The sequence below is a fragment of the Wolffia australiana genome, chromosome 1 (genome assembly GCF_029677425.1).
Source record: "Wolffia australiana isolate 7733 chromosome 1, ASM2967742v1".
NCBI classification, from domain to species: Eukaryota; Viridiplantae; Streptophyta; class Magnoliopsida; order Alismatales; family Araceae; genus Wolffia; species Wolffia australiana.
This window is the reverse complement of record NC_135835.1, coordinates 20,336,648-20,360,773: the sequence shown is the minus strand read 5'-3', so window position 1 is coordinate 20,360,773 and position 24,126 is coordinate 20,336,648. Positions and strand designations below refer to the sequence as shown.

The following is a 24,126-nucleotide window of genomic DNA, read 5'->3' as shown; positions in this document are numbered from 1 at the left end:
ACCATTTAAGAATGTGTCATAAATATTCTTATTCAAAGGATGCTTGAGAAGGACACCAAAGTATCTGAATAAAATACCACTATCTAATGGCTCCGCGTCATGAGTTGAGGCACCGTAGGTTGGCAATCCAAACGCAGCAACCAACTCTGGCCGCGTAAATTGCACGAACCAGAGGGGCACGAACAATCAAACGGCATTTGCGATCTCTTCTTTGTGGACCAAACAAGCGTTGACCCTGGAAGGTGCCCTATGGGTGATTGCAACAGTTTCAGCGATAGACTACTACGGGGACAACGCGAGAGGATCGACTTTCACATAAGCGCGAAGCTCAGTGACACTAGGACAATACACGGTTGGGACCGTGATGGTGCAGCGGCGATCCTCCTTACCCAGATACTTCCAGATCTGGTCTGAACGCGGTGCCCATCATGGCCTTATATAGGGCCATGATGGGCCCCTTACAATGAGTCCAACAAGGGGGAGTCCAATAAGAGATCCCCTTTTACAACACAAATAAAGAAAATAAAAAATTAAATGATGTGAAAATAAAACGATACGGACGCGTCATGATGAGTAGGGTGCACTAGTCGTGACGGACACATCACAGAAATTAAATGAATGAAAACACATAATTAAAATGCGAACACGTGTGCAGACGTGCTTTACCTGGGGTATTTAAACCCGGGCATCTTCACGATGCTTTGGCGTGCTGATCGGGCTGGACACAGACCGACAGTGATGCTGATGACGGCTCCGATGACGTTTCATCGACGTCGTTTGAGCACGATACATCAGAAAAATTACCACTTATTTAGAATTGGGAAATGCCAAAAAATTCCTCTATGCTAGAATTCTCTAGTGGTCCTCCCTTCTTCTCTATTCTCTCCTTTCGCTACTCTCTACTTATGTATCGACAATGTGTAACATTAGTGATGGAGCAAAAATGGGGCTTGCTAATACGAAGGAGGACATTCGAAATGCAAGGTGATAAGCTCGAAAATTACGTTTATATATGTCGTTATTTAGGGGTTTTTTTTAGCTTAATCACTAAATTTATATATCCCTTAATGAATTGAGTAAGGGGTCGAACCCTAGGGAGGCGATAGGAAATATTCAGTTTTCTTTTTTATTAGGGTTTTTGATAAGCTCAAATTTAGGGTGTTTTACTGGTTAATTATCAGTTAAATCGTGTGAGGATAGAGCTTATACACAAATTTATAACCTCACAACCTTAGGGTAAGTGGGGTGTTGATCCACAGGGAGCAGGCAATCAAGAGTAATCTCTTTCCAGTTTAATGTATAGTTATATTCAGAGTCCTAAATTCAGTTTAATTTGTCTTCAGTTAAGCTCTACAGAATAATTTTTGTAAAACTTAACTGAGCAGAACCGTCAGCTGAGGATTTCTAGCTGACGGTTCACCCCCGCCCTTTGAGGCAAGGGAGCAAACACCTTGCGCGCAGGTGGCGGCCTGTGCGCAGGTGTTTGCTCGCGGCGCAGCTCTGCGCGCAGCAGCTGCCTGCGCGCGGAGTGCCTGTGCCCTTTGAGGCAAGGGAGAAAACACCTTGCGCGCAAGTGGCGGCCTGTGCGCAGGTGTTTGCTCGCGGCGCGGCTCTGCGCGCAGCAGCTGCATGCGCGCGGAGTGCCTACGCCCTTTGAGGCAAGGGAGCAAACACCTTGCGCGCAGGTGGCGGCCTGTGCGCAGGTGTTTGCTCGCGGCGCGGCTCTGCGCGCAGCAGCTGCCTGCGCGCGGAGTGCTTGCGCGCGGGCGTCTGCGCGCGGGCGTACCCGCCCGCGGCGCAGCTCTGCGCTCGGCGTCTGCCTGCACGCGGACGTCTGCGTGCAGGTTCTTCGCGCGGGTTTCCCTGTGCGTGGGTTCCCTACGCGCGGGATTCCTGCGCGCTGGGGCTCACAGATGCTGCACGAGGAACTCCTCCGTGCAGCGCTCTCTGTGCACACAAAGCAAACAGGTGCGGTGCACCTGTTTGTCTGCTGCGTTCAATCCCTGCAGGACGTGGTTAAACTGGGCACAGCTTTGGCTGTGCTCTTCCCAGCTGAGCGGGACTTTGAAGGGGATTGCACAGAGAAGCAATTGAGCAGGGCGTGTCAAGGTATGGATGAAATCAAACGAGGAAGAAGTGAAAGAAGATGATTTCTGAACAACAAAACTTCAGACTGATTAAACACAGAACAAGTTCAGTTGGAGAATGCTGGAAGATCCTTGACAAGAGCTTCCAGCCCAACTTTGATTGTCTTGAGGGGGAAGAGAATACAATTTCTGAAACCCAGCAATCACACCAACCTTGTGTCACGTCCCTGCCGGCACGGCGATGATCTTCTTGCTTTGGTTATTCCTCAAATTGCTTCTCTCCCCAACTCCAATGCTCAACAGCTCTTGGAGGGTCTGCAGCACCCCTTCTCCTCCAAGCCCTAGCCTCTTTGGAGAGAAATTCTGGACAACCTAGAATGAGCCCTTATGCGGCTATTTATAGGTTTCTCTTAATCAGGCTTCTTCGAGCTTTTAGGGCTTTTTTTCTTCTTCTTGATTTTCGCCAGCTCCTCTTGATCAATTTCATTTTTCTTTGGATGCTTAATCCATATCTGAACTCATTAATCAAATACGTGAGATCTAATCCACTCGATTCAAAGAATCAAGTGGGGTTAGTAAGTTGGAAAAATAATGCATATGAATGATAACCAATATGGATTAAATGAATGTAATTGATACTTTAATGCTCAAGAACTCTTAATAATTGATGACATTTTGAGAGTCATCAGTTTTCAATTTTAAACCTAAGTGAAATGATGTTTTGTTTTCTTATTTAAATGCTAATACTTGTAAATTTTAACAAACATTTTATCCATTTGAACTTAAGTAATTTTAATGAATCTCTGTTATTAAATAACAAAGATATAAAATCACTTAAGTTTATCTTTATAGTTGATTTCAAATATTTATTGATTTTGAATTATATATATATTTTTGTTATTTTTACTTTGAAATCGATTTCTAAATGGATGTAACTCTATGTTTTTTTTTTCTTTATTTCTTTAATTTGTTTTATTTTTCAAAGGGCGTTTGACTATTTCTAAAGAATCAGTAAACCAAATCTTATGCTATTTTAAGAGCATTTTTATTATATTTTTATTTTATCTTTATTCATTCGAAATTGTGTATATATCCTCAAATAGCAAATCGTGAACACAAGTCACGATTTGCTTATTCAAGGAGAACGAAGTCGTGAATTCTATTCACGACTTTTTTTTTTCTTTTTTTGTTTGCGATTCAATGGACAGATAGGTTCGAGATCGGAATTTTATAATCAACTAAGGCAATGATTTAAAAAACGAACTAAAATCTATGAAATTAAACGACTAAAACCGGAAATAAAAAAAGAACGGCGAACGTGAAGGAAAATGCAAATTTCAGAAAACTAAGTATGAAGTAAGGTGCAAAAATCAAACACGGATAAACCTAGAGGTACCAGAAAGAGCAGAGAATCGATCCAGGCGAGCTTCGAGCAACGAACGCCGAATATTTTCCTCCGATTTTGGCTTGAAATTCCGGAAATTTGCGGCGACGGATCTGCGAATTTCGTCCACGAATCGAGCTTCAAACTCTTCTTGGGTGATCCTTGAGACTTCAAGGAGGCTAGGGGATCCTTCCTTGAGCTTTAAGAATCAAGAACGAGTCAGAAAATTTGTTTTCTGGCCTTTTATCGCCGCGGAATCGGAAGAACAGCCCTTCCGATTCCGTTAGCATTTTCATCATTTTTGCGTTGTACGCTAGCGTACAACGCGACGCGATTGGCTCTTAAAGCCTTCGCGTATCTTTCACTCGTGCGCGACACGCACGAAATCACGTGCGTGCGTGTCGCGCACCAAAGGCGCTAATAGGAATTCTGATTCGCCGACGCCCCGCTACGTGCGGTGCATTATTCCGTGCGTTCTACGGGTGTTAAAAGAAGAAACTAGTACTCAAACCGGCCCACTAAGGTCCGGTTTTAATAAAAAAAGATTTATTTATATTTTTTATTAAAAGAACACATACAGTAAATTGTAAAAACCATTTCTAAATGCATGATCAAAACTAATTATTCATTTATAAAAGACTTTAATTTTTAGCTTCTTTTTATTTATAGAACTAGGTCAATTACAATCATTTAAATTGTTCCAATCATCATTTTAAATTATTTAAATGTGTAAATTGACCTAAATATTGATTAAAGTTATTATTTAACTTGAAATTCAAGAAATTTATTATTTTAACCTAGAATCATGATAACATGCTTGAAAAACTAATGTTCTATGCATGAAAATCCCAAAAATATGATGAAATGTGCACTTATTTTAGCTTCTATTTGGATGTTATCACAAGGGATTTCATTAATACATGCATATGCTATACACATGAATAACTCAACCCATCTCACTCGAGGAATAGAGAAATCACATATACAATCCATACACATTATTCAATCATCATTATGTAAGTGGTGTTTTGACTTTTTTTCTCATCTTATGCAACATTAATTGATTTATTTTCCTCTCAGTCAAGACTGTATGACCCAACAATATATTGATTCAAAGTTAATGAAAATTAATTTAGATTAATAAGTTATTTTTGAATTATTTTTGGATTTTTTTGTGTAGGGTGACGTGGCACGCTCACGCCCACTCATTTAAAACACACAACAAAGAAGAAAGAAGGGGGTGATGTGGAGCGCTGATGCACCGCCACGTCAGCACTCGAGAAAGGCTTTTTTAATGCTTTTTATTTTGTTTTCATTGTCCTTTTTCAGGTACAGATGGCACGGAACTTAAAGAGCACGGAATTTCACGTGCTTTGACTTCTTAACGGGCATACAAGTTAAACGAGGGGAAATTAAAATAAAAGAAAGGAAGAGAAACAAGGAAAAGGGTCAAAGGAAGGCCCCTCTCCCTTGACGATACAACAATGGACTGACGAAACACATTGCGAATACGATGAAAGCATAACGACGAGAACGGGAAAACATAAAACACGAGAGATAGAGAGCGATGAGAACGAAAATGATAACGTGCATCTTCACCCGGTCTTTGATGACGCCGGAAGGTGGCGTGGACGGCGTCGTTGACGATCTTTGATGGCGTGCGCCATCGATCCCCCCGAGGTCGGAAGAACTCGGCTCCGTCGAGTTAGGGTAGCTGGCGGCGGCGTCCGACGAGGGCCTGGTTGTCGCGGGCGTATGTTGCACTCCATGGTGATCAGGGCTTCCGCACATGCACATAAGAGCCTTCGCGGTACCTTGTCCCCTACATCGTTAATTACCCCAAGCAATATGCAATCGACTAACTCGTGCCAATCGGGCGAGAACACTAGGGAAGTGGTCGCAGCAAACTTGCTCACCTTCATGGGGCTTAGAAAGGCCAGGGTGGAGGGGGAAGAAGGGGCTCGGTAGGGGATTGGGCAACGTTAGACGTGGAGCAGGTCCCCCACGTAGGAGGGACTTCGGCAATGTAGGCGTATCCGCCCATTCGTCGGAGGGTCGAGAACGGGCTGGCGCTACGAACAGGTAGCTTTATGGCCGGTCCGGGAGGATAGCTCTCTGACCAAATTTTCACCGACACTCGGTTTCCCACGTCGGTCACTCAAAGTCGGTTCTGCGAGTCAGCAGCCTGCTTGTACTGTGCATGCTTATGTGTTGACCTAGCATGATGATCATGATGCAAAGACAAAACATGCTGAGCGAATGCATAAAGAGGGACTACTACGGGTGCTAGGGTATGGAGTCATTGAGGGACTTGGCCGTTTGCGATCTCGAGTTGGCTCAACTCGGTGGCGTGGGCCTCCGGGGAGACAGGCACATGCTCGGCGCGTGGGGTGGGGCAATAGCGATGGACCTTTACCTTGTGGATGGTATGGTGCGCGCAACGCGTCCGCCGCTCATCATCCTAACGGTGGAAGAGTGAGGGGTCCGCATCGAGTCGAGGAAAACCCTGGACGAAGCTGGTGGGGACGTTACGTGTACGCTTCGAGCAAGTGGCGCAAGCGGCTGGGCTGGCAATGCGGCTGGTCAGACGAATGGCTTGAGCGGCCGGGCTGGCGATGTGGCTGGTTGGACGACTGGGGGCTGGCGATTCGGCTGGTCGAACGACTGGCGCGAGCGGCCCTGGTAGATGGAAGGTGGCTCAAGCGGTAGTGTGCATGGCGCGGGTCTCCTGACTGGCCGCGCGTGCTGTCCGACAGGCGGCGCGATCGCTCGGGCACGATAACATGTCATCGTCTTTATATCCCAGCTCTCAAGGGGGCGCGGGATAGCGGACGATCGTTATCCTGACTACCTTGGTTGGGGCACTCTTTGTTGATGGCTTCATGGTGTACGGGTACCATGTAACCTGTCGTCCCTTATGCAGAAACGAACACGTGTTCGCTCTGCCGGCTATGGTGATGTCTTGATCGTAGATCCAGGGACGACCCAAGATGATACTTCCTACTTTCATAGGAAGGATGTTACACAGGACGGTCTCATCATACGTCCCCATTTTTAACGAGACCTCGCATTGTTGCTTCACCAGTAGTGACGAAGCTTCAACCCACGACACGTCGAATGGTGTAGGATGAGGCATGGTCGCCAACCCTAGTCGGGCGACCATCGCATCCGGTATGGCATTCACGCAACTACCACTATCCACCGCCAACTTGCACGCTTTGTCATTAATCCGGACAAACATGCAGAAGACCGATGTTTGTAGCGTTGTGTTGGCCATCGGTTCTGTCCTCTGCAAGACAAGCGCATGGTTAACCTGCAATACAACGTCAGGTGGGATGGGCGTCCCACTAGTGCTCGGGCGGTCGGCGACGATGCTAGCAATTTGCCAAGCGCTAGGGCGTGGAGCGGTTCCCAGAGTCGTGCCGGCGTCCACTATCAGGATGTACCCGACACGGGGGTTAGGTGATTCGTACCCATTCAAAATCTCTTCGTCTACATGGTAGTCGTCATCGGGTAACGGATCCAGGTTTACATTTGGGTCATGTTCGGTCTCTCCCGTATCAATCAAGAGGGCCAAAGACGGACACTAGCTAGCTCTGTGCCCTTTCCCTTGGCACTTGAAGCACGTAAGTGGTGCTTGACTGACGGTAGTGCTGTGGGTCGGAGTGTCGCTCGTGGCAGCCCGAGCGGGTGGGGTAGAACCCACGGAGGTGATGGGGGTGGTTCCTTGCCCCCCCTGTGTTCTGGGAAGCCCGAACGGTAGTGAGTGGTGCAGTGCGAGCTGGTTAGCTCGGAGCGCGGTGTGAGTGGCATGCACTGCGGCGTCGTCATTCGGATGCTCCATGTGCTCCACTAGGTAGTAGGCTTCGTCGACCTTGGCAGGGTTGCACTTAAGAACCTCGCAGCGCAGGGTCGGTAGAAGCCTGTGGGCAAATAGACCGATGATGATTCGCGGGTCCTCCACGAATCGACATCACATCTGGCATTCCTCGAACGCCTCGATATATTCCATCACAAAGAGCCGACCTTGCCTAAGGTCGAGCCACGTGAGGAACAACGACATCTGGTATTGTCGAGGCATGTACTTACTCCTCAGTTTTAGCACCATTTTGGCCCAAGAAGTGATGGGCCGTCCTCGTTGCTCGGCGGCGACTCGCTCTTTCTCCCAGAAGATCTTGGCATGTCTGCCAAGTCTCGTCTCTGCATATTCGACGCATAAGTCATCGTCCATGCAGAACCACCGGAAGTAGGAGTTCATGCTCAACTCCTAGTCGATGAACTCCTTGGGTTTTCTCGACCCCTCGAAGACGGCGACGTCGGCACGCACGCTCTTTTGAATCCGAGCGCGGTACTCCTCTCGTCAGCGTTTGTCGTCGTCCGGGCGTCGTTCGGGCAGCGGGTGATCCTCGTGACACAGGTCGACGCATCGTCCAGGCAGGGTAAGGTCGCGGTCATGGTCATCCCAGTGTCGGGGATGACCATCGCGCAATGCGCAGATGTCAGGCATCACGCATGGAGGGTACTGGGGAACCTCGTCAGGTTCCTCATACCGGCGGAGGTGGGGCCAAACGAAGTTGTCTCGGCGAGCCGGTGGGTCGGCGTCGTGTCTACGATCGTGGGGCCGGATGTGGTCGTCACGGCGAGCCGGTAGGTCGTCATCGTACTCACGGCCATAGCGCAGGATGTATTCGTTACAGTGGGCCGGTCGGTCGGCCTCGTATCCTCGACCGTGGCGCCAGATGTGTTCGTCTCTGCGGACTGGTAAGTCTGACTCGTACCCACAGTCGGAGTCATCTCGCGGGTATCGTCTATCCCGAGCACGGACGTCCGGTGGGTCTCGTGCGGGGTGTTGGGCGGGGCGCCTATCTCGAAGCTCCTCGTCTGGCCTCCAGTCATGCTCCTCGTACTCATCATCGTCGTAAGGCCTCCTCGGGCGATCTGGTTGTCGTGCGACCCGGGGTGGGTCGCGGGCTCACTCTAGAGCCATGAGCGCCGGTACGGCGTCAGGGTATTGGAGGTAGTGGGCATTCGATCAACTGCTCGACGCGCTCGGCGAAGGCGGCCATGGTGCGGAGATACGCCCCTTGCTCCTCGGACGGGTCCTCCCGGGGTCATTGCTGTCGGCACGGTCTTCCTCGTCCGCATCTTGTTCCTCTGCCGCGTACGGCGGTGGCTCGGGGTGAAGCCTCATCAACAGGAGCTTTCCCCTGTGGGTGACGACTCATCGTCGCCCTATCCTCGTTGTCACTAGGTGACGAGACACCGGGTGACCTCGGGGAACTATGTGGGGACCGTCGGTGTCTGCGGCAAGCACGGGTGCGCTCATGAGGACCAAACGGTCTGGGGGCACTTGCCTCAGCAAATCCGGTCCGTGTGGGCTCCGTAGGTGGCTGTAATGGGCCGCCTACGGGCGTCGCGGGACGGTGTTCTGAGAGGGTTGTACGATGGCCTCTCTCGTCGGGTGACAATTCGATGCGTCATGGGGAGGTCAAACCTCCGGGTTGCGCCCTCGTGCTCGATCGCGACTCGATGGCCATGTCCATAGGGTACCTAGATTGGTTTTTGAAAAGTCAATGTGATGCAGAAATGACGGCTAAGCGGAGTCGGAGACGTGCTGTGAGCATCCACCGCCGTGCTCTGATATCAATTTGATGCAGGACGTCGTCCTGAGACGACGTCCGACATCAGTAAGTTTAGTGGGTAAAGGAAGAAATGGATTTTCAAGTCAAAATTGCCTAAAATGATTTCCATTGTTTATCTGACAATTTATAATGAGTTTAAGGAAGAGTTCAACACAAAAAACATCCTAAATCAAATCTAGTTTGCCAATATAATTTTTTTCGAACTTTTAGATGCATAGTTTAATATTTATAAGGGTAAGTTTCTTGGTGTAATCATAAAGTTTATTTATTTTTAATGAAATTTATTATGTTTACTACTTTAGCCTCAAAAGAAGTATTCGTTATGTTAAGTGATGCAGGGGCATTTTTGACATAAGTTTCAGATTGATCAAAATAAGAGGAAACACGAAACAGCAGCAAAAAAACCTCTCCCTTTTTCAGTGATACAAAAAACCCCTGTATTCAAGAAAAAAGCCTTAGCTTTGAGCGAGATTTGGGTACAAGAAGAAGATTTTTAAAGAACAACTGTTGAGATGATTGTTCTAGATCATTTCCTGGACATGTTGAACTCAAGAGAACTGAAAATCTATATTGTCTAGAAGAAGTCCGGCGAGATCAATCTGGTTTGTTTTTGTTTGCATCTTGATTGCAGGTTAGCCAAGGAATCTCCTAACAAAGAACGATCGATTTATTGGTAAGAGTTCTCTGAGTCATTCTGAATTACAAGTAGGTTTAAATACTTTCCAAGTTGAACCAGACATATATTTATCTATATTTTCAGAACGTCATTTATATCCTTCAATAGTGAAATTAAACTCTAAAAGTTCAACTGGATTATAAAACGTTGACTGAAATAATCAAACCTGATTAAATTCATCTGAGTTTTAATTTCATCACTATCAAACTAATCTTGTTTAAATTAATTATTGAAGTAATTATTTAAAACTCTCTCAAGCCAAATTTGATCCACTGCAAAATTGATTCCTCAAATACACTTTAGAAATCTCTAGAGGTTTACTTCAATTCAGGGTGTTTTTGATTTGGTGAAGTAATTAAAATTAACATCCAAATTCAAAGTGAGCTATATAAGTTAGATTGAAGATAACAGTTACACCTGCTGATTGTTGATTGGAAGTTATTAAACACTGGTTGATATCAGGTGAAAGTGTCTTTTCTCAATTAAAACCACTTGACCAAAATCAACATATAATCATTGCGTCTAATTTGAATGTCTAAGAATTGAAATGGATTGAACTGAATTAAATTTGGATTGAATCAAACAAGTATAAATAGAATTGGCTACATAAGAGTTAAAATTAACTGATATTGGTTGATATTGATTGAACAAGATTAATCGTGATTAAACCAAAGTGATCAGATTGCACTTGTATTGTAGAATTTTTTTGTTTGTGCCAAATTAGAAGTGCAGAAAAGTCAACATGTATCTATCAAGGGAGAAGAAAGAATAATACTGAAGGTTTGCTCGAATCCTTTCTGGTTCGGGTTCATGTTTTTTAATGCTTTATGCGTTATGCATTAAATTGTATCTAGGCAGGTAAACATGAGAAATTGCTAAAATACAGACAAGACTCTACCAAAATTTTTGGTGATCTAGGTCGATTGTTGGAAGTAATTGAAAGAGTAACATTTGATTATTAAAGGAAACCTTATATTTGATTGAAGATCGAGGGTAAAATAATTTAGTCAAAGTGAATTTGAGGAGAGCGAATGAAATTGATTGAACTAAAGTAAACCCCGGAGATTGAGATCTACATGCAGTGACGGAGTGATCACATAATCATAACTATATGAGTTCATAATTTGTATTTATCTGTCAAGCATTATTGTTTTACTTCTTTTGAGATTGTTTCATGAATTATCTTGCATACTCAACACCCTTCGGTGGTTAACACAAGGAGATTAGTGTTTCTTTGGGTGAAGACAAATTGGGTTGTCCAAGAAGACTTGGATCGTCTGACTATAAGGAGACGAGAAGGCTTGTGTACCTGCAGAGGTTAAGGGAGCCCAAGGTGACTCGTCACTTCAATTCCCAAATAGGAGATATCCATGTGTCCTTATTACCAGGCTGATTTAGCTTGAAGGGCTATAAAGACTTGGTTAAGGATTGATTAAGAAATCTGGTTGGATATCCTGAGACAAGAGTAAGGGACTAGCCCTAAACTGTACAAAAATATCGTGTTATCCTTCCCTTGTCCATCATTCTGAAACGTAAATAGGGAAAATCTAGGATTATAATTTAACCTAAGTTAATGAAGCAAAAGTTTGAAAGGATATCCTAACTCAGCCCCCTTCCCTTAGGCTATCCCTATCAACATAAATCAGTAATATTTTCTATTTTTTCTAGAGAAACAAATTGATAGTTTTCAAATAAAATCATGGAGATCAAACAAACCTGATTATCATTTCCCCTAGTGCCAAGTGGTGTACTTTTTCAAATAATAATGATCAAACTTAACCTCTCTCTCCCACCGCCTTTTGGAAAAAACATTTTTTAGGAAATCTTGATCAAACTTAAAATCTTTCCTACCCTCTATCTCTCCCACACTATTGGGAGTAAAAATCAAAGGTGCGATATAACCAGAAGGGAGAAGAGATTAAATTGAATTGTCCTAACTATTCCAACCCTTAAATTTAATTCCAAGGGTTTTGAGGGCTACGATATCTTGATCTAAAGCCTGGATACAATTCATTTATGGTCTAAGTTAAAATCTACACTTTCCAAAAATTAAATTGTGTGTTAGTTGTACAATTCTTGCCATTCTTTGTATGCTATGGGGTTAGTCCAATGAAACAATACAATCAGTTAAAATACAATAGAATAAATTAATTGAAGCTTTTTTAGTTTTACCTTAAAATGGTGGTAATGCATGAGCAATAACGAAAAAAAACGCATGAGAAAAATTATGCATAAAAGTACACCTTTATTAACTTAATTTGATTTTATGACACATCCATTTACCAAATCTAGCAATCAAAAAGTGATGCTTTGGCGAGAAGAATTCTAATTGACTTAATCATGTCAAATGATGAGAATGTTGTGTCATAGCCAGATTCTTATCTTTAATGATAATATTTTTCTGCCAGCCTTCCCTTGAATGTATCAACTTCTCCATCATGATCAATCTTTCTTTTAAGGATCCACTTAAACCCAATAGGTATTATACCTTCCAGAGAGTCGACTAAGTTCAAAACATGGTTTTACGTGTATAGACTGAACTTCAAAAGCATTTATTCTTACTACTTTCTAATCATGTTCAGGGACTGATCCCTCGTGCAATGAAGTTGTGTTTGTGTTTGGATATGTTCTTCCAATAACTCTTTTCTAACACTACATTTAATGACTATCATGATGATATGTTATAAAACACCCCATCCAATTATCTAGATAATTCACAAAGATATAGACTACAGAAGTTTAGTTTTGGGGTGTGCGAGCCCTGTTATCAATTTCTTATTAATTTCCCTTTATTTTCAAATTTCAAATCACATTTCCCTATTGTCTTGCATCAATTTCCTTTCTACCTTATGAACTTTTGTGGCTTGGCCTCTTTACCTTCCTGTTTCTCATCCATGAACTCAGATTTGTCCAGATGCGATGACTAGTAACATCTCTCCTAATACATAACTTACAACTTACATAATATAAGAAGTCCAAGTGGAAGCAATGATACTAGAATTAGAAGTAGTGTTGATGTCCAAGATTTTGAAAAAAATAAGAGAACTCCATAACATGACACCATATGCGCCATCGCAGAGTCCAAGGGGAAAAGAACCTGCTGTTGACAACCGAGGACTCCCCACCAACCTGCTGAGTTCTAACTATTGTATCTTTTTACTTGTGTCATGGGCATGTGGGTGCGTGAGTGGGGTGTGCATATAATTGGGGTATATATGCTCTCTCCATGCCTACAAACTCTCACAAATACTAGAATTTTACACATATAAAATCCCCCCGGGTGGTGTCTAGGGTTGGGATCAGTGCTCGGATCGAATCATATTGATCGAATGTTTTGATTGATCAAATTTAGATTCGATCTGAACAGTACAAATCTTTTGATCAAACAAGGTTTTAGGTCGAATTCGATCTATTGACTTTGGTCGATTCAATTTACAAAATTGATCCAACTTTATTCAAACTGTTCAAACAAAAATGAACAATTCAAGAAAAGATTACAACTCCCTCTCATGCTTCCTCGCTCTCTCGTCTCTCGTCAGTTCTATCTCTCTTACTCGTTCTCCCTCTCCCTCTCCCCTTAGCTCTCTATATCGCATGCTTCCTGTATCTTTCTTGCTCTCTCTGTTGCTTGCGCTCTCTCTCCCTCTGCCTCTCTCTCTCTCTCAATCTCTCTCATTGGCTCTCTCTCTCTCTCTATTGTTTTGTCCCCTTCTCTCTCTCTCGTGATCACTCTCTCTCTCTCTCTCTCTCTCTCTCTCTCTCGTTCTCCCTATCTCTCTATTTTGTGATCTCTCTCCCTCTAGATCTCTCACTCGTTCTTACTCTATCTCTCTCTCCCTCTGACTCTCTCTCTATCTCTCTCTCTCTCTCTCTCATTCTTACTCTTTCGTTCTCTCTCCCTCTAGCTCTCTATCTCTCTCTCATTCTTACTCTTTCGTTCTCTCTCCCTCTAGCTCTCTATCTCTCATTTTTACTCTTTCTCTCTCTCTCTCCCTCTGGCTCCCTCTCTCTTTCTCGTTCTTACTCTTTCTCTCTCTCTCTCTCCCTCTGGCTCCCTCTCTCTTTCTCGTTCTTACTCTTTTTCTCTCTCCCTCTTGCTCTCTATCTCTCATTTTTACTCTTTCTCTCTCTCCCTCTGGCTCCCTCTCTCTCGTTCACTCTCTTTCTCTCTCTCTATCTCTCTCTCGCTCTCTCGTTCACTCTCTTTTCTCTCTCTCTCTCTCTCGTTCATTTATTATATATTTTTATTTTGTTAATCTGTAATTAATTTGAACAATTAGATCCGATCCAATCCGAAAAGCCAGTTTTAATCGAATCGAATTGAATCACATTATTTGATCCAAACATTAGGCCGGATCAAAAAATACAATCCAAACCCAATGCGAAGATCAGGTACGGATTGTATGTATCCCGGGTGTGATCGAGCTTCGGATTCGATTGTTGGAATGTTCGATCCGTTCAAACATTCAAAAGATCAGATGGAATATGAGGTCTCTAGTCCAAGGCACGGCTGGATCGGTCTACAAGCACGACACTTGGTATGATCATACCCGGCACTCTGTTTTTGTAAATAAAAAACGATAGATACTGATAATACACAAGAGTCCATAATGGTATCTCTCATTCGAAGATAAGGTGGTTCATGTTAGTTATCTGGGGACCAAAGAACAAGTTATCACCGTTGGGCCCCTTCATCAGCTCGACGGGCGGCCGCTTGATAAAACCTAGTAAGTCTTCAGTGATTTCCAATCTGCACTGCGATGAGTGGCGGCGGTCTTGGTAAATGCCGTCGATAGATCTGATCCGCCTTGACTGTTCTCTTGTTCTTGTACGATTTCTTCACGATACCGTTCTTGTTCGTCGATCTTTGGGTATTTGGCGTCCAATCCGACCTTTGATATTCGTTGATCCTTCGTCAGAGATTTTGATTTAATGTCTGGTTTTCAAATCGTTTTTCATCTCTCCGTCGATCGAATAACGCCAGATCTATTGATGGGAATTGTTCTCGTCTTACATTTCATTGATTGGGAATCCGCGAGAGTTCTTTGCGATTTTTCGGAGCTATTTTTGAAGTTTATCGTTCCCTTTGATGATCATTATCACCATGCTAACTCTGATGCATTCTTGGATGAGATCTTTAGTTTTGTTTCTGAGGGAACTTGATGACCGGAACGTTTCGAAGATTTCTTTACGATTCTCCCGACGCATATTCTGCTATGATGATGAACTATTTTATCCCAGCTCATTCCGAGACTTTACACTTCGTGGAGGTCCATGACTGGTTTTATCTACCCATCTGAGCTACTGCGTACCCCTTTCTGATTTCAATTACTAATTTCGAGTTCAAGAATACATATTCTTCGTATTTTCGGCCCCGCAATACAATCCATTGCAAATTCAAGAGCTAATTATCTTCGCGCTTTAATTGTGTGATTATCTTGGCGATTTGTCTCCGTGATTGTAAACGTTTTGTGTGTAAGAATTAAAAATTACGGGCCGTTTGTAGTTCAAGAACAGATTATTTTTTACGTTTCGACTAAGAAACTATAATCTGCTGCTATGCGTTCAAGAACTAATTACTCTGGAGTTCAAGAGTTGATTGATCTCAATTTCTAATCTGGCATGTCCAAATTAGTTACCACCTCCAAAAATTTAACCTAAAAAATGTGCTGAATTAAACAGTTACTGAATTAAACAGCACAATTAGATCCGATATTGCAAAACTAAACGGTACGGTCATGACCCGAAAGTGCAAGAACTAGAGAGAGAGATGGATAAAAGAGGGTTCCTTGTCCTTCTGCTCGACAGCTAGGCAATCGAAAATTAAAGCGCGGAACTTCTCTGGCGTGCATCCCCAGGTTTCCCTCTATTTCTCTCTCTTGCTTCTGCAATTCGAATTCTTGTTTCAAGATCTTTCCCTCTCCTCTCTCTGTCTCCATGCCCTGTTTAATTGCCGTCCCATCTTCATCTTCAGATCGAAGGGCGAGATTGGAGGCTCGTATCTTGGATCTTTCCCTCTTTGAATCCGAATCAAACGGTTCTTGGGTAGTTTATCAGCAGATATTACGTGTTCTTGCTTAGATTATCAGGTTTCGTTGTGCAGATTTTCGGAGCGTATGAGAAGATTTGACAAATTCCAACGGCCTGCGTGTTGCGCGATCCTTGATTTCCTCTCAGAACGAGAGATTTTCTGTGCCATGTCTCTTGGAGGAGCCGTCGGTATTGGCCCCACCCACCGCAGCCACGGCCCACGACGAATATCTGTGAGCAAAGTTTTCCCTGGACGTAATCGACGCAATACGCCCGGTTTCCTTGCTCGCCACACTAGAAATTAGGGTTTTTTGTCCCTGTTCTCGGCAAGATTATCCACGAATTTGCTTTGAAAACCGAGAAATTTTTCTGTTCAGTGATGGGTTTTAACGAGCTTTTGATCTCTGCCGAAGGTTCTCTCTGGAATTAACCAACGCAGTTTAATCAGTTCAAATTAGTGTATCCCCGAGGGTTCTTGGCAAGATTATCCACGAATTGGCTTGAGAACCAAGAAATTTTCCTGTTCAGTAATGGGTTTTAACGAGTTTATGATCTCTGCCGAAGGTTCTCCCCGGAACTAAGCCACGCAGTTTAATCAGTTCAAATTAGGGTATCCCCCGGGTTCTTGGCAAGATTATCTACGAATTTGCTCTGATAACCGAGAAAATTTCCTGTTCAGTAATGGGTTTTAACGAGTTTATGATCTCTGCCAAAGGTTCTCCCCGGAACTAAGCCACGCAGTTTAATCAGTTCAAGTTAGGGTATCCCCCGGGTTCTTGGCAAGATTATCTACGAATTCGCTCTGATAACCGAGAAAATATCCTCGCACTTTGATGGATTGTGCTAAAGGCATTCCCTTCAATTAAGCGACTCTGCATACTCAGCTCAAATTAGTATATTTTCCGAGTTCTTGGCAAGATTATCTACGAATTTACATTGAAAATCGAACAATTATTACTTCACTACAATGGGTGGTGGCGAGTTGACGATCAGAAGACCGAGCAGTTTGAATGTCAGTCAAGAAGCAGCGAGGGCAACTCTTCGAGAAGTAAGGCTTCAAGGGCACACCTACGTTGAGCTGAGAGAGGTAGGCAGACGGACTATCTTCTTCTGCACTTTGTGTCTTACACCATGTTACAGTGATACAGTTCTGTTTGATCATCTTCGCGGCAATCTCCATTCGCGTCGCTACGCTGCTGCCAAGGCCACTCTCTTTGGCCCTGTTCCTTGGCCTTTCAACGATGGTGTTCTCTTCTTCTCTGCAATCAGCGATGATCTCACCGTGAATTCACCTTCTGATGATGTTGATTCCAGCCAGAGAAATCCAGTGGATGTGAATGGCAAGGAAGAGTTATTGAATGTCCCTCGAGGTCTGTCTGGAGATTCATCGTCCTCTATGAAAGTGTTTTTTACTGGTTATGGGCATATAGCATCTAGAATTAGCAAGATGGACGATGGTGCTAACAAGATCTGCAGGATATGGTGCGCATGGTTGGGGGCAGGAGAGTCTGATTCAGGAAATGCCCTGCTAACTATGCCTAGATGTGACTTTGGTGTTGTTAATTTTTCATATAGTTATGATCTGGGGAGACCCTGTGGCTGGGACGATGCGATTTCGTCAGTTTCTTCAGGGTCTTGCTTGCCGGAGGAAAACCTTAGAAACCCAAAGAAGTTTAGAAAATCCCCTGAAGATACAGGCTGCGTTGACGGAAAAACTGATGATGATGATGGGGATGATGATGATGATGATGGTGATGATGATGGAAAAAATGGGTGTTCGTTGACTATTGCTAACAGGAATTTCAGGCGAGAATTGCGGAGGCGGAAGCGATTGGCCGCCGAAAGAATGTGTGATATCTGTGGACAATCCATGCTCAAATCAAAGGACGTCGCCGCGCTGCTGAATCGCAAGACATGGAACATTGCATGCAGCAGTAGAAACACCCACGGAGTAGGGACAATGGTTTTTTTTTTCGTAGCTTTTTTTCTCAAATTTTTAGTGGGTTTATTGCTGCTTTATTGTCAGGCTTTTCATGTATTTCACACCTCGTGCCTTATACACTGGATCCTTCTTTGTGAGTCTGAATTTTGGAATCCAAAGCTACCAAATAAAAAATCTAACCGTGGACGCAAAGGAAAGAAGGCAGCGGCTAAGGCTTTTATGTCTTCTATACTCTGTCCTGAATGCCAGGGCACGGGTATAAACACTGAAGAAGAAAATCTAGAAAAACCATCGATTCCACTCTCTCAGGTTGTCCTTGTTATTTACCTGGAAAATTCATTTTTAAATGATCAATTGCTAATCGTTTTCTTGGTATTTCTTGGGTTCAAGATGTTTCAATATAAGCTCAAGGCGATTGAATCACACAAGGCCTGGATGAAAAGTCCGGAGACGTTGGAGCACTGTTCTACTGGATTATCCTTGTCCAATTCTGAGGAGAATGCTGAGGTCAGTTCGCTATTAATTTCTTTTTTTTGTTGAAAGAAAGCAAAGATCACCCGAAATCGGAGATCAACCAGAGCTCGGTATTAATGTTAAAATGAAAGTTATACTAGTGCAATGGTTATTGTGTTAACATTTTTGTTTATTTACTTTTCTCAGGAACAAGTCTTGCCTGCGAAACTATTGCATTTCTACCAGGCACGATATATGAGCTAGGCGTGGACAGCTATCAAGACTGTTTTGCCTTGATTGTTTGATGGTCATGTGCGATCAGCTTAACAAGTATAGTCCGTTGTATGAAAAATTAACGCATATGACATCTGGAAATGTATTGCTAATACTTTTTTGTCCCCCTGGTATATGAACATTTGGTGGGCGCATCCTCACACTGTTGATCAAATGATATTCTTTTTGTGGGTTTTGTTATAGCATCTCCCAGAACGTAGTTGAACAGGGGAAGAATCTGAAAACACAAACTATTGTCCGATCTATAATTATTAACACTTTATCCCCCTATGATATAAGTTCTCAACAGCTGGTCTCCTGAATGCAGTTAAGCCGAGGATGAATCAGCAAATAACATATCATAATGGGTTTATATTATAATCCCACTGATAATATTCAATGATAGGGCTGTTCTCTTTTTCTCAATCTAACGTTCCAATCAGTTCACTCAATTTAGATGGAATTTGCCTCTCTCTCTCAACTTACATTGATAAATGCGAGATCTTCATCAAGTTAGATCGGTTTACCAACTGATATATCAGCAAATACATTTCAGGACAGGGGGAAAAAGAGCAAAACTAAGAGAGAGAAAGAGATATAAACAGAGAGAAGCAGATGAGAGTAAGAGTGAGAGAGTGAAATAGATAGTGAGAAGAATAGAGGGAGAGAGCAAATGTGGGAAAACTATAGATAAATAGAGAGAGAGAGAGATACAACTATAGATAAATAGAGAGAGTGAGAGATCAGCAGATACATTACAGTTCTATATGGTAACCCATCTAGAAAGGTTCTAGAATTAACATATGGTACAGGGGGTTATCAGAACAGGTCTATGGTAGGAACTTGTTGATAAAACCGCAGATGTAATCATTAACCTCGTTGGGCTTGATCTGGTTGGCAAAATGGCCCACAGACTTCATGATCACTGTTTCCTGCAGGAAGGGAACATCCCTCTTGAACTCGCCATTGTGGATATAGTCCTGAACTCCAGGCAGCTTGTAAACAATATCGTCGTCTCCCACTATGAACATGGCAGGCACCTTGATCTGCGCCCCTGCCCAGGGCATGGTCAGCTCCCAGTTCCTGCCAGAATTCAAACCCAAGTTAAGCTCTTGTTATTCAACTAGAATCAATGATTGAATTTTGTTGCAAAGAGATGAAGTTTTTACAAGTCCATGGAACGATAGTAGTTTAAGGCCCCACTGAATCCTGACTTCTCAAATTTACTGGCCAAATAGTCGAGGTCTTCATTCGACAGCCATGATGGCAAGGGTTCCTCCTGAGGCGATTTGCTCGGCGCCATTATTTTCCTCAGCACAGCTCTGGCGCCCGCTTTGGAGAATTCTGCCTCCATGGCGCCGGGGACCTTGAAATCATCATCAACATGTTGAAAATCTGGTAGAATTATGCCTATGTTTGATGAATTGGGATCACCTGGAACCTGCAGATGTAGAAATTGTCGCCGAGCATGGTTCTTAAGGTCTCCACTGGCTTCTTGGCTGGGTGGATGAAGCGGAATGGGACGCTGAGACTCACAGTTGCCTTCACTCGATCAGGCCTGAACATGCACAGATTCCATGCCACGATTGCCCCCCAATCATGACCCACCAGAAAAACCTGGATAATAATTTAAGTACATCCTTAAATAAGCTATATCTTTCAGCACCGCGGCAGGCACTTGAATCTTAACATGGTATCAGAGCCTAGGATGAAGGTCCAAATCCAAAGAGAGAGGCGCTTGAATCTTAACATGGGGCCATGCTGAAACTAACACTAACATACTGCCTGAAGTTGGGAACTGAATTAGTGTCTTCCTATAAGCTGTAGCTTTTCACACAGTGGTATGCTTTTGAATCTCGACATGGTATCATACCAGAGTTCAGAATGAGGGCCTAAATCCCAAAAACAACATGCTGTGATAAGCCACAGGTGTTATGGTGTGGAGTATAGAAGCCAGCATCATGTCTAAAGTTTAATAATTGACATTTTTCCTTCGCAATAAGCTTTAGCTATAATCACAGTGGTAGGCGCTTGACTCTTTACATACAAGCAGAGCCCAGGTCGAGGGCCCAAATCCCAAAAAAACAGGTTTTGTGGGGAATTCATGAAGTCTCTTGAATTGTAATAACCTGCAGCTTTTATCACAGCAGTAGGTAGACATGGTCATTCTGTTCCTTTTGTGCGAATTTGTGCGAATTGTTCGTTCTGTTCGGTTTTCCGAACAGAATAAAAATAAATTCGAACAGAACATCGCACAGACCCATGTGCGGTTTGTGCGGTTCTTTTGTTCGCTTTGTGCAAAATTTTTTCTAGTTTTGTGCGAATGTGCGAATTTTGTTCGTTTTTTGAAAAAAAAGAATAGAACAAAGAACAAGGCCTTGTGCGGTTCTTTTGTGCGAATTTTTTATTCATTTAAAATGAACATAACAGAACGACCATGTCTAGGTGGTAGGTACTTGAATCTTGACATGGTATCAGAGCCCAGGTCAATAAGCTATAGCTTTTAGCACAGCGGTAGGCGCTTAAATCTTAACAGTAATTTCGTTACCTTGTCGATAGCTAAGACATCGAGGAGCGCGATGAGGTCACCGACTATGTGGAGGATAGAGTAGGATGCTGGCGATGGTGGGACTTCCGTGTCGCCATAGCCGCGGAGATCGGGGGCGATGGCACGGAAACCGCGGGCGGCAAAGCAGGAGATCTGGTGGCGCCACGAGTACCAAAGCTCGGGGAAGCCATGAAGGAGGAGAATCGACGGGCCAGACCCTTTCTCTGCCACATGCATCACAATTCCGTTTACTCTCAGCATCCGATGATGGATGCTTTCCATTCTCTCTCTCTCTTTCCCCTTTCTCCTCTCTCTCTCTCTCTTTCCTATCTCCTCTCTCTCTCTCTCCTCCCTCTCTCTGTTTCCTCTCCTCTCTCTCTCTCTCTTTTTCCTTTCTTCCCTCTCTCTCTGTTTCCTCTCTCCTCTCTCTCTCTGTTTCCTCTCCTCTCTCTCTCTCTCGTTTTCCTCTCCCCTCTCCCTCCTCTCTCTCTCTCTTTCCTCTCCCTTCTCTCTCTCTCCTCTCTCTCTCTGTGGGTTCGTTGTTCTTCACCTGCTGAGTGAAGAAGACGACTCTGGCACAGTAGAGAGAAGCCAAGTCTCCATCTCGTGGATTTCCCGGATAGACTACGTTACTCTAGAGAGAGAATACGAGAGAAAAATGATAGCTTTGGATCCCCGATTCCTCTTCTACACTCAAACCAGCGAGCAAAGAAGGCGGCGACATAGGCGTAGAGAGAAACAGAGAGAGAGATATAGAGCGAAATAGGTGAAACAGATAGAGCGAGAAGCACGGAGGGAGAGAGAGAGAAAAGAATGAGATAGAGGGAAACTGAGAGAGAGGGAGAGATATATACAGGAGAGAGTCAAGGCGAGAAAGAGGAGAAAATGATAGAGAGGGAGAGAGAGAGAGGAAAAGTGGGGGAAAGAGCCATGCAGTGAGAGAGAGATGCAATTATAGATACATGGAGAGAGAGAGATCATTCACTGCAGCCTTAGAGAGAGAATACGAGAGAGAGAAAGAGAGAAGGCGAGCAAAATAAACAGCGAGATGGATATAGAGAGATGTAGAGAGAGAATCAAGAGTGCCAGAGAGAAATCGAGGAAGGAATAGAGAGAGAAAGTAGAGATGGAGTGTAAATAGAGAGAGAGGGAAAAGTGGGAGAAAGTGAGACAGAAAGAGAGAGAGATAATTAGATCAAGATGTTGGATAAATGGAGAGAGAGATAAATATATTTTGAGAACTCAGGATTATTTTCAGCAGCTTGACGAGAGAAAAAGACCTTTGGATGCCACAAGGGAAATGGGTCGGTTCTTGGGAGGAAGACAAAGCTGTTATCCTGTGTTTGTCCTCATCCTCAAGGCTGCTGCAGACCTTGTCTTTCTTGGATATCTACCACATTCTTCTCCTTGTATCCTTGTTGGCAACGTGATTTAATAATCTCATCAAATATTTGTAATTTTAACTTTCTTAAGCTCCTAGTAGTGAAACAGTCAAAAAAATAAATTGTGACTAGGGTTGGTGGGTCCCGGTTAAGTCACGGTTTTCAACAAAGACCTAAACCTTACTTTGTATGGGATCTAATCTGGTCTTGGTCCAGTCGGCTTGACTAATCAATCTCAATTCAAAGTAAAGTTGCCAATATAAGGGGTTCCACTACACTTCACCTGTTTAGATGCTGCTTTCTAGCTCATATTGGCCCTGTTTGGATGTCGCATCACACCCCATTGTAAAATATATTAAAGTTGGGAAAACATTCCAAAACATATTAAATAATAATACCAATCAATGATCACGAAATTTTGTCTTCATCACCCTCCTTATCAGTTTCCTCACTTTGGCAATTGGGGCAGAGGAGGGGAATGGGGAACAAGAACAGGGAGGGGAGAAGGGGGATGGGAGAACAAGGGGTAACAAGGAGGGGAAGCAAGGGAATAGGACCAAGGAGGGATTGTAGGCATGTAGGAACACAGGGAGAGAGGACAGGGAATGGAAGTGGGAAATGATCTCAGAGGGGTACAAGGGAGCAAGAGCAGGGAATGCAAGTGGGAAAACAAGAGCTAGGAGTTGTCAGCGAGGAGGCCGGAGGATGGGTGAGATCTGGGAGATATTTAATTATTTATTACTATTTATATAAATTATATGAAGTATTTTAAATTATTTCCAGTCCTAGGTCTAGTTTGACCCACAAACCAAATCTGTACCAGTTGATTGAGCTGGCGTTCCTGATTTGGTCCAGTCCAACCCGTCCTTGGTCCAAAATAACCAACTCTAAGTATGTAAAAGAGTTATTGTCCTAGTCATATATTTGAATTCAGGGGGGGGTCTCAAATCTTTTGACGTCACCTCGGCGTACCCAAATAGACTAAAATAGATTACATGGTTTGAAAGGTGACATGGAAGATAAAATCCATTTCTCAATTTGGGAGTATACAAATGGAGATGCTCCTGTAGATTGAAGGATGAAACTGTAGATTCGTCTAACCAATGCCTAGTATGAAATTGTATATTTGTTTGATTTTGCCAACTAACTAGAGGGTCACATATACAATATCACATCACATTGGTGTTTGAGGTTATTGAAGATTAAAATGATGGTTAAATAACACATGTGACAGATGCTTGATGATGAATAATTCAGAGCATGTGCTGAGCTATGGGATGAAAGGAACTGATAAAAAGCACTATATATATATATATATAATGGACAAGAATAGTTGGGGAATTGTAGGACACTACAAATAATTTGGAATCAAAATGTCTCATACGTAGAGTGAATATGCCTTGGGAAATATCATGCATAAAAAAGTTAAGATTATCTTAACTCATATGGTATGGATAAAATTAAGAAAATTCATATAAATATCCAAAAAGATATATTTGTCTCCACTAGTGGGAGATCAGTAATTGTGTGACACTATAAAATATCCACTGAATATGAATTTATGCATTCAGACATGTGACAACACAAGAAAAATCCAATATCTAAAGATCAGAACTGTCATCGTAAAGCAGTAGCAGCACGAGAAGGATGAATTGTAATAAAGGCATCTTCAAAGCATCATAAAACTGAGACACGTGACATTTTCTGTT

At 43.4% G+C, this 24,126-nt stretch overlaps 2 protein-coding genes, 1 long non-coding RNA gene and 1 other non-coding gene across 6 annotated transcripts; 2 read left to right on the top strand and 2 right to left on the bottom strand.

Annotated features, from left to right (window-relative positions):
- Positions 1-2,150: 2,150 nt before the first annotated feature.
- Positions 2,151-3,770, bottom strand: LOC144710065 (uncharacterized). Its single transcript, XR_013583196.1, has 2 exons — positions 3,484-3,770; positions 2,151-2,599 (listed from the first exon to the last, which is right to left on the bottom strand). It is a non-coding gene; the product is annotated as an uncharacterized LOC144710065 (long non-coding RNA).
- Positions 3,771-14,541: 10,771 nt separating this feature from the next.
- On the top strand, positions 14,542-18,688 carry LOC144710054 (acyl-UDP-N-acetylglucosamine O-acyltransferase). Of its 3 annotated transcripts, none has more exons than XM_078583728.1 (5): positions 14,542-15,647; positions 15,893-17,770; positions 17,846-18,070; positions 18,152-18,268; positions 18,422-18,688. In XM_078583728.1, exons 2-5 carry the CDS (start codon positions 16,787-16,789, stop codon positions 18,476-18,478), a joined length of 1,383 nt encoding a protein of 460 aa, XP_078439854.1. In that variant the 5' UTR covers positions 14,542-15,647; positions 15,893-16,786; the 3' UTR covers positions 18,479-18,688. The 3 variants fall into 3 exon arrangements, with proteins under 3 accessions (XP_078439854.1, XP_078439852.1, XP_078439853.1); XM_078583726.1 differs by having other exon boundaries at positions 15,764-17,770; XM_078583727.1 differs by lacking the exon at positions 14,542-15,647 and having other exon boundaries at positions 15,658-17,770.
- Positions 14,869-14,949, top strand: LOC144714143 (small nucleolar RNA snoR53Y). The gene has a single exon (XR_013584264.1). It is a non-coding gene; the product is annotated as a small nucleolar RNA snoR53Y (small nucleolar RNA).
- Positions 18,689-19,152: 464 nt separating the features above from the next.
- On the bottom strand, positions 19,153-21,928 carry LOC144710048 (epoxide hydrolase 3-like). Its single transcript, XM_078583720.1, has 4 exons — positions 21,036-21,928; positions 19,922-20,104; positions 19,657-19,853; positions 19,153-19,570 (listed from the first exon to the last, which is right to left on the bottom strand). Exons 1-4 carry the CDS (start codon positions 21,315-21,317, stop codon positions 19,318-19,320), a joined length of 915 nt encoding a protein of 304 aa, XP_078439846.1. The 5' UTR covers positions 21,318-21,928; the 3' UTR covers positions 19,153-19,317.
- Positions 21,929-24,126: the final 2,198 nt, after the last annotated feature.

Bases quoted from the DNA above. Each gene is read 5' to 3' on its own strand.
- LOC144710054 (XM_078583728.1), top strand. From the start codon at position 16,787: ATGGGTGGTGGCGAGTTGACGATCAGAAGACCGAGCAGTTTGAATGTC. The intron at 18,071-18,151 runs GTTGTCCTTGTT...CTTGGGTTCAAG, and splicing joins CATCGATTCCACTCTCTCAG to ATGTTTCAATATAAGCTCAA. The intron at 18,269-18,421 runs GTCAGTTCGCTA...TACTTTTCTCAG, and splicing joins ATTCTGAGGAGAATGCTGAG to GAACAAGTCTTGCCTGCGAA.
- LOC144710048 (XM_078583720.1), bottom strand. From the start codon at position 21,317: ATGGAAAGCATCCATCATCGGATGCTGAGAGTAAACGGAATTGTGATG. The intron at 20,105-21,035 runs GTAACGAAATTA...ATTATTATCCAG, and splicing joins ATGTCTTAGCTATCGACAAG to GTTTTTCTGGTGGGTCATGA. The intron at 19,854-19,921 runs GTGATCCCAATT...GATGATTTCAAG, and splicing joins TCTACATCTGCAGGTTCCAG to GTCCCCGGCGCCATGGAGGC.